The 9635-nt window shown below is 42.0% G+C and overlaps 2 protein-coding genes across 2 annotated transcripts in view; one reads left to right on the top strand and one right to left on the bottom strand.

The window, feature by feature from the left end:
• LOC107556744 (peripheral plasma membrane protein CASK-like) overlaps positions 1-9635 on the bottom strand; it is a 65794-nt gene that overhangs the window by 36092 nt on the left and 20067 nt on the right. Inside the window, exons 3-7 of the mRNA XM_016239938.1 lie at positions 9232-9337; positions 8305-8382; positions 8117-8189; positions 2657-2759; positions 2371-2546 (exon numbers count right to left, since the gene is read on the bottom strand). Of these exons, the coding sequence (XP_016095424.1) occupies positions 2371-2546; positions 2657-2759; positions 8117-8189; positions 8305-8382; positions 9232-9337 (536 nt within the window). The remainder of the gene's footprint in view (positions 1-2370; positions 2547-2656; positions 2760-8116; positions 8190-8304; positions 8383-9231; positions 9338-9635) is intronic.
• LOC107556745 (probable G-protein coupled receptor 34) lies at positions 3126-7104 on the top strand. Its single transcript, XM_016239940.1, has 2 exons — positions 3126-3305; positions 5128-7104. The coding sequence occupies exon 2, from the start codon at positions 5202-5204 to the stop codon at positions 6321-6323; it is 1122 nt and encodes a 373-aa protein (XP_016095426.1). The 5' UTR covers positions 3126-3305; positions 5128-5201; the 3' UTR covers positions 6324-7104.

Below are 9635 nucleotides of genomic sequence, written 5' to 3'. Positions count from 1 at the left end.
GTGGCTGACTAAATACTTTTTTGCCCCACTGTATATATATATATATATATATATATATATATATATATATTTTTTTTTTTTTAGAAATTATAGAAATGAATACTTTAATTTAGCAAGGATGCTTTAAATTGATCAAAAGTGATGATAAAGACATTTATATTGTTACAAAATATCTCTATTTCAGATAAATGCTGTTCTTCTTAACTTTATATTCATCAAAGAAACCTGAAAAAATTCTACTCAACATCATAATAATAACAAAAATAATAATAATCAGAAATGTTTCTTGAGCAGCAGATCAGCATATTATACTGATTTCTGAAGATCATGTGACACTGAAGACTGGAGGAATGATGCTGAAAATACAGAGCAATAAATTAGTTTCACAGACATTCACATAGAAAGCAATTATTCTAAACAGTAAAAATTATTTCACATTATTACTGCTTTTGCTGCATTTCCGATCAAATAAATGCAGGCTTGGTGAGCAGAAGAGACTTCTTTAAAAACTTGAAAAATCTTACTGTTCAAAAACTTGTGACTGGTAGTGTATGCAATGCTGTGTTTGGTCAAAAGTTATCTTAGAATTACTGTCTGAAACATACGCAGCACATCTATGATTGGGAATAGGTTTTTCATTCTGCCCCAAACACAAGAGGAAGGTTCTGTCATTAAAATTGCTCCACCTGACGTGTCTTCAGTGCTCTGGAGGTCGAGTGACGTGCTTCTGTCAATCACGCAGTACCTTGTACTTTCCTTTCACGATGGCTTCAAACAGACGCTCCTTGGTGCCGTAAAAAGGCAAACAGCCGCTCAACAGGATGAAGAGAATGACCCCGCAACCCCAAACATCCACCGGCTTCCCGTACGGCTCTCGCTTGACCACTTCAGGAGCCATGAAGTGAGGGGTCCCTACCCGACCTACATACACACACACACACACAGAGAGAGAGGCCTGAGGCTTCAGAAACAAATCAGAGCAAAGATCTGCACTTCCTGTAAACATGATCTGCTGTGGTGCGAATACACACGTACCTCCAGCCACCAGCCCTGACTCGCCCAGCTGAATCGCCACGCCGAAGCCGCCCAGTTTAACAGGAGCAGAGTTCTCCTTCGAGGCCAGCAGCACACAGTGAGGCTGAACACACACACACACACACATATATATATGAAACCACTGAATGGGTGTCCTACATAAAGCCACGTGTGTTCTAATATCACCCTCACTACATGAGATTGTGTGAGAATGAGATGAGAAGAGGACAGGTAATGCTTTTATTTCATCACATAGCAAACGAATTTCAAGAATTTAGTTTTTTGCTCTTTGGTGGATTCTACAGCCCACTCGTGTGGAGCTGAGACAACCGTCAGCAGATTGAACACACACCAACATCTCTGTGTGCTCAAGAGTCAAACACTGAGACAGCGAGAGACGACAGAGAGAGAGAGAGAGAGGTGAGAGAGAGAGTGACAGATGCTTCTGAGCGTTTAGAAGGGAAGCAGAAACACATCAGACACTTGCGGAGGAATGAAAGAGGATCTGACAGATAGACCAAAACCTTTGTGTTCCGTCTAAATGGATAAATGTGCAGCTGCAGCGCTTTGTGTAACTGAAGGAATTAACATGCAAAACTGTGAGTAGAATTTATGCATCGGCGTGTGTCTGAGATCAAAGTGCGTGTGCGAGTCATTCTATTTTTTTTTTTTAGAAATTATAGAAATGAATACTTTAATTTAGCAAGGATGCTTTAAATTGATCAAAAGTGATGATAAAGACATTTATATTGTTACAAAATATCTCTATTTCAGATAAATGCTGTTCTTCTTAACTTTATATTCATCAAAGAAACCTGAAAAAATTCTACTCAACATCATAATAATAACAAAAATAATAATAATCAGAAATGTTTCTTGAGCAGCAGATCAGCATATTATACTGATTTCTGAAGATCATGTGACACTGAAGACTGGAGGAATGATGCTGAAAATACAGAGCAATAAATTAGTTTCACAGACATTCACATAGAAAGCAATTATTCTAAACAGTAAAAATTATTTCACATTATTACTGCTTTTGCTGCATTTCCGATCAAATAAATGCAGGCTTGGTGAGCAGAAGAGACTTCTTTAAAAACTTGAAAAATCTTACTGTTCAAAAACTTGTGACTGGTAGTGTATGCAATGCTGTGTTTGGTCAAAAGTTATCTTAGAATTACTGTCTGAAACATACGCAGCACATCTATGATTGGGAATAGGTTTTTCATTCTGCCCCAAACACAAGAGGAAGGTTCTGTCATTAAAATTGCTCCACCTGACGTGTCTTCAGTGCTCTGGAGGTCGAGTGACGTGCTTCTGTCAATCACGCAGTACCTTGTACTTTCCTTTCACGATGGCTTCAAACAGACGCTCCTTGGTGCCGTAAAAAGGCAAACAGCCGCTCAACAGGATGAAGAGAATGACCCCGCAACCCCAAACATCCACCGGCTTCCCGTACGGCTCTCGCTTGACCACTTCAGGAGCCATGAAGTGAGGGGTCCCTACCCGACCTACACACACACAGAGAGACAAAAACAGGCCCAGAGAGTTCAGAACAAATCAGAGCAAAGGGCTGCACTTCCTGTAAACATGATCTACTGTGGTGCGAATACACACGTACCTCCAGCCACCAGCCCTGACTCGCCCAGCTGAATCGCCACACCGAAGCCGCCCAGTTTAACAGGAGCAGAGTTCTCCTTCGAGGCCAGCAGCACACAGTGAGGCTGAACACACACACACACACACACACACACACACACACACACTTGAAAACACTGAATGTGTCCTACATAAAGCCACACGTGTTCTCATGTCACCTTCACAACATGAGATTGTGTGAGAATGAAACGAGGACACACGGAACAAACCCTTTATAGGAAACATGTAAATACTGCGGTTCAACACAAACCACAAACATATAAGTGAACATGGCACTGCTAGACTAGTGTGTAACGGCCCATGTAACACCACTCAAGAGGAGCGGAGACGACACGCATATCTCTGTGTGCTCAAGAGTCAAACACAGAGAGAGAGAGAGAGAGACACAGAGGAGGGAGAGAGAGAGAGAGAGAGAGAGAGAGAGCGAGCGAGCAGATGCAGCGACTGCAGGAGCTTCTGAGCATTTAGAAGGGAAGCAGAAACACATCAGACGCTTGAGGAGGAATTAAAAGAGGATCTGACACAAAAACCAAACCCTCTGTGTACCGTCTGAATGGATGAACGTGCAGCTGCTGCAGTTTGTGCAATTGAAGGAATTAACAAGCAAAACTGTGAGTAGAACTTATGCATCTGTGTGTGTGTGTGAGATTAAAGTGTGTGCGCGCAAGTCATTCTACAGACGCCGTTAGTGATGACTGAAAAATCTGGAAAACACAAATGTGTGATGATTACACTTCATACTAGCGTCTGAAAATACGCCAGTCACTCCTCTACAACGAGCAAAGGATCACATTTAGATAAACCAAGTTAAAATAAAAAAGTTTGAACGACTCAAAATATGCTAAATGTAAAAAAATTTACCAATTTTTGCATGCATCGATGAAGGTCCTCATGAGCGTTTATGTGCGAAGCGTCATGCAATCATTTCTGAAATGTCAGCAGTCGTCAGACTATTTTACTATTTACAGCAAAAAAATCTAATAATTATCAAAATGAAATCCTTTGCATTACAAATACATGCAAAAAATGTGAAAGTAATTTCTTAGCAGACGGCTTCATTCAGAGCAACATACTAATGACAATAATATAAGCAGAAGTGGTTTACAGCCACTACAAACAACACTAGAGTAGAAGAGCACAAAAAAAAAGTGCTGGTTAGTGAGTCGAATGTTCCCGGTAATGATGTAAAACGCTGCACTGTCATACAGTCTAATGACTGAACTATCTCCAGCTGTAAATTAGATGTGATTAGATTAAATTTTATTTTCACTGTGCAAAATACAAGTATGTATATGTGCAGAGTACATATAGTATGTGCATTAAATATCACTATGGTTTTCTATAAAGTGAAGGTTATGAGACGAGAAAGCAGAGAGCAGCTCTCCCAGCGCAGCTGTAGAATGAGCCACTCTACACTCTTAAAAATAAGGTGCTTCTAAAGCTTCTTCACAGCGAAGCCATAGAAGAACCATTTTTGGTTCCACAAAGAACCATTCAGTCAAAGAACCATCTCTTTCTTAGCTTTTTGTAATCTGAAGAACCTTCTTTCGCCACAAAGAAGCTTTTGTGAAACAGAAAGGTTCTTCAGATGTTTAAGGTTCTATATGGAACCATTTAGACAAAAAGGTTCTTCTAATCTATAGCATCGTGAAGCACCTTTATTTTTAAGAGTGTACAGAACTAAAACACACATTCATGAAAGATGCAAGGAGAGCCAATCCTTCAGTTTTATTCAAACACGCGCTCATCCAGAAAAGAGCTGCGAAGCAATTCCAGCTTTCTTTAAATTTATGAGACGAGAAAGCAGAGAGCAGCTCTCCCAGCGCAGCTGTAGAATGAGCCACTCTACACTCTTAAAAATAAAGGTGCTTCTAAAGCTTCTTCACAGCGAAGCCATAGAAGAACCATTTTTGGTTCCACAAAGAACCATTCAGTCAAAGAACCATCTCTTTCTTAGCTTTTTGTAATCTGAAGAACCTTCTTTCGCCACAAAGAAGCTTTTGTGAAACAGAAAGGTTCTTCAGATGTTTAAGGTTCTATATGGAACCATTTAGACAAAAAAGTTCTTCTAATCTATAGCATCATGAAGCACCTTTATTTTTAAGAGTGTACAGAACTAAAACACACATTCATGAAAGATGCAAGGAGAGATCCTTCAGTTTTATTCAAACACACGCTCATCCAGAAAAGAGCTGCGAAGCAATTCCAGCTTTCTTTAAATAATTTAACAAAGCTAAAATGATCTGAAAGGAAGGAATGGAAAATCGTTTCCCCGAGAGCAGCTCCTGGAACGTTTGCCTGACCATGATTTACACTCTTCTGTCGGAGCCAGAGCGTTCTCTCGTTTCATTTTCATTGGGCTGAGATGGAATTTTCCCCTGTTGTTCAGTACAGTGAATTAAAACGTGTCTGACTCGCTGTTTCTCCCCCCAGAGCTGAAGACTCAAGCAGAAAGACTTCACCCCGATCACTCATAAGGAGATAAAAACACAAGCATCCTGCCGAACATGATGAGCACCGTCTGGCCGACTGACCGCTTCACCAACCACACCTTCAGCAACCACTCGTGTCCTCTGGAGGAGGAGACCCTGCGGCTCCCGCTGGCGGTGCTCTACTCGCTCATCTTTCTGTTCGGTCTGGCAGGAAACCTGCTGGCTCTGTGGGTCTTCCTCTTCCTGCACTCGCGCAGAAACTCCGTGCGCGTCTTCCTGATCAACGTGGCGGTGGCGGACCTGGTTCTGCTGGCGTGTCTTCCCTTCCGTGTGCTGTACCACGCTCAGGGGAACGTGTGGTCACTGGGACCGCGCATGTGCAAGGCAGTGGGCAACCTGTTCTACATGAACATGTACGTCAGCATCACCCTGATGGGTCTGATCAGTCTGGACCGCTATCTGAAGATCATCGGCGTGCGGGGCTCTCAGAGGGGCTGCGGGCCGCGCTGGCTCAGGGGCAGCCGCTGGAGTCTGGTGACCTGCGTTCTGCTGTGGAGCGGTTCTCTGGTGATGGTGGTGCCTATGATCGCACTAACCGAGGGCAACGAGGAGCCGGGGAAGTGTTTCCAGTACAAGCAGAGAAAGCACGCTAGAGGCAAAGCCTACTTTAATCTGTTCATGGTGGCGGTGTTCTGGCTGGTGTTTGCGGTGCTGCTGGTTTCATACGGACGGATCGCACGCAGACTTCTGCGAGCATCGCAGGACAAACCAGACCTGCCCAATGCCTCGCGCTACGCAAGCACCGCTAGGAAATCCTTTGTGGTTCTGCTTCTCTTCACCATCTGCTTCGTGCCGTATCACGCCTTCAGGGGCTTCTATGTTGCTTCGCAGCTCCGAGATGTTAGCTGCGAGACGCGGCGGCTCATGGATCTCACCAACGAGCTCATGCTGCTGTTCTCGGCTCTCAACAGCTGCTTGGACCCCGTCATGTACTTCATGCTCTCGGGCTCGGTGCGCAATGCCACCACTCAGGCCTTATCGCAATTCCTACACTTGCACCAGGAACCTGCGATGACCAACAGCTCGACCACGGAGTTTCGGAGGACGTCTGTGTCACACGCCTCCAATGCTCCGGTGCTGGTCACATCCAGAGGCAGCCTGGGACTCATTACGACGACCCTCCGCCTTCAGCGGTGACGGAGAGTCCTGTCCGCAGATCACGGCTCTGTCAAACTGATCAAGCTGCACCATGAGACGAAAGAGTTCACCCACATACTTGCATGGGAAAAGACTCACTGGTGTGAAACAATGACTAGCTTGAAAAGTCTGCGTGGGAAAGTTCTTGAGACGTCACTTCGAGGGGGGCATGTGAGGGATTTATGGCTGGACGCAGGAGATTGCCACACATCTGGTCTGAGATTTGAGATCGGACAGACACAACCATCATTGAAATCTCAAACTCATTTCAAGTTCAACAGATGAACACTGACTGGATGAAGGCCGCCTCCTGCTGGAGAAAGAGAGTTACTGCACCTCCTTTCAGCATTTTACAGTGGACTGTTCCTTCATAAACCAGAGCTGTGCAAAAGGAACCAGTGCCACTCCTCATATAAACCACTGGCCAGTGATAGTTTGATCTCACACAGCATGTTCATCGGTAAACACAGCAGCTGCTGAGTCAGTGATCTCATGAACTTCAGACAAAACCGATCTGCGTCCAGCTGAAGCACCAATCTGACAATAACCCCACTTTAATCACAGATGGACGTCACATTAGACGGGGTTCCTGACGGTGCAGCTCATGTCAGCGGTTCCAACGCTTTTTGACCATCTCAGTCATCTGTGACCACGAGCTGTTGAAGATCATCGTGACATGACTAACTTTTCAACTGTTTCTAAATTCACGTAGCTCAGACTGTAGAGTAACACCAGTCATGGGTTTGATTCCCAGTGAACGCACGAGTGAAAGTGTCTGCCAAATGCACAAAAGCAAATGTCTGTTTAAAGTATATTAAACAGGTATAAAGGAATAAAGCATTATTAAGAGTGTTTACAGTTTGTTTCTCACTTAACACTGGTATTGATAACTGGCTCATGGCTCAAAAAAATGCAACAAAGAAAAAGACACATGTTTTGCCTAAATTAACTCTAGGTTTATTAACAAAATAGAAAATAAAACTAGTGGTAAATGGCTCCTTTAAAGAACACAAGGTGTGTGTGATGAAGCATTTACAAAGGAATCGTCCATCTACCCTACAAAACCCCAGGAAGAGCCTTAAGTGTACTTAACTCTTTCCCCGCCAGCATTTTTGAAAAAAAGTTGCCAGCGATTTTGATGATTTTCACTAAAATTTGATGGCCTTCAGTAGATTTTGCTGAAGGCCATCAATATACACCAAAATAATATACACCAAATATACACCAAAATAACCTCTACTTTTAAACAAAAAAATATTTTTTATTCTAGCTTAAAGCTTTTTTGATCAACACTTGAATATAGGTAGGTTTCATAAAAAATGCATAATTTTGAGCAAAAAGGTGAGAAAATCACATTTTTATCAAAAACTACATCTGGATAATATTCAGTACGATTATCAAAGCATAAATCCAGTAAATCACTTCTCCTCCAAAGCTTGCACAGACATATACCACGTCCTAAATCAACATTTTACTCCGTAACATTATGCAGTTTTCATTTATATGCTGTCTATTGCTGATGATTTTAATATGCATCTGTTTACATAAGAGATCGCTCGTTTCGCCATCCTGTTCACATGTGTTTTTGTTCGGGAGGTTTTGTACTCGTTCAGAAGATGTGTAATAGCGCCCCAGAGTGTATAACAGTGAAAACAAGCTGTAAAAACTAGTCTTTGGCGGGGGAAGCGTTTTCTTGTAAAAGACGAGATAACTCGTCAATGGCGGGGAAAGAGTTAAAAGCGAAAGTCACAGGTTAGGGTTAGTGAGCAGTAATCAATCAAGACGAGTCTCACCTTGACGTCTCTGTGAATGACGTTGTTATCGTGGCAGTAGCGCAGAGCTTCAAGTATCTGCCGCATGTAGTGGCTGAGAACACAAACAACACACAGCCTAAGCACAAATCTTCAGCAGCGGGAGTGTGTGTGTGTGTGTGTGTGTGTGTGTGTGTGTGAGAGAGAGGTGAACAGGTAGTGATTCTCACCTGGACACCGCCTCGCTGTAGACGAAGCCGGCATCGGCCCTCTTCACGATCTCGAAGCACAGATCGGCTCCATCCATACTGCACACAGACACACACGGTTTAATAATGCAGCGGAGGAATTTAAATGTGAGAATGATGAAGAAACATTGTTTAAAAACTTGTGGATGCTTGTCAGAAAAGTTGAAGCAGTTAGAAGTGGAGTTAGTGGCTTACAGAGCAACAACACAACTTGTCAAATTAATATAGAATGTTTTCTAATACAAGTGTGAATATTTTGAGTCCGTTGTGTGAATCTGTTTTTACACTGATATCAGACTGATTCATTAAATTTGATATGAATTATCTGATCTTTTGAAAATAGGATTTTATTCACTGCAATGTACCAAAATAGGCATTAGCACATGATCATGTGTGACCCTGGAGCACAAAACCAGTCTTAAGGGTCAATTTTGTGAAACTGAGATTTATGCATCAACTGAAAGCTGAATAAATAAGCTTTCATTGATGTATGGTTTGTTAGGATAGCACAATATTTGAAAATCTGGAATCTGAGGGTGCAAAAAAATCTAAATATTGAGAAAATCATCTTTAAAGTTGTTCAAATGAAGTTCTTAGCAATGCATATTACTAATCAAACATTAAGTTTTGATATATTTACTGTAGGAGATTTACAAAATATCTTCATGGAACATGATCTTTACTTAATATCCTAATGATTTTTGGCATAAAAGAGAAATGTATAATTGTGACCCATACAATGTATTGTTGGCTATTGCTACAAATATCCCCCAGCGACTCAACACTGCTTTTGTGCTGCAGGGACACATATGATAAACTACTTTTCCATTAAATCTGAATTTTATTGAACAGCATGACTGTGATATGAAATGGCTCATGTTTTATTTATAAGATCTCACACACACTTACAACTCAAAGACCATGTAGAGCATCCCGTCGGAGCTGTAGGTCTCCAGCAGCTCCACGATGTGAGGATGTTTGAGCATGTGACAGATACTCGCCTCTCGCTTCAGATCTGACGGAAGATCAGTAACAGATTCATCACCTTACTGAAGATGAGAGGCATCAGTGTGACTAGACAAACATGTGAGATCATGAGCAGTGTTGGGGGTAATATATTACAAGTAACGCAAGCTACGTAATCAGATTACTTTTTTCAAAGTAACTAGTAAAGTAATGCATTACTTTTTAATTTACAAGAGAATATCCGAGTTACTTTTTCAAATAAGCAACGCAAGTTACTTTTTTTTTTTTTTTCAATTTATTGACTGACAGCTCTCCTGTCTCCATGTTGAGAGAAATCAGAAGATGTT

This window comes from Sinocyclocheilus grahami, unplaced genomic scaffold (assembly GCF_001515645.1).
Source record: "Sinocyclocheilus grahami isolate Dianchi unplaced genomic scaffold, SAMN03320097.WGS_v1.1 scaffold577.1, whole genome shotgun sequence".
NCBI classification, from domain to species: domain Eukaryota; kingdom Metazoa; phylum Chordata; class Actinopteri; order Cypriniformes; family Cyprinidae; genus Sinocyclocheilus; species Sinocyclocheilus grahami.
The sequence above is the reverse complement of the archived record's forward strand: the minus strand, read 5'-3'. Positions and strand labels throughout refer to the sequence as shown.

Bases quoted from the DNA above. Each gene is read 5' to 3' on its own strand.
- LOC107556745 (XM_016239940.1), top strand. From the start codon at position 5,202: ATGATGAGCACCGTCTGGCCGACTGACCGCTTCACCAACCACACCTTC.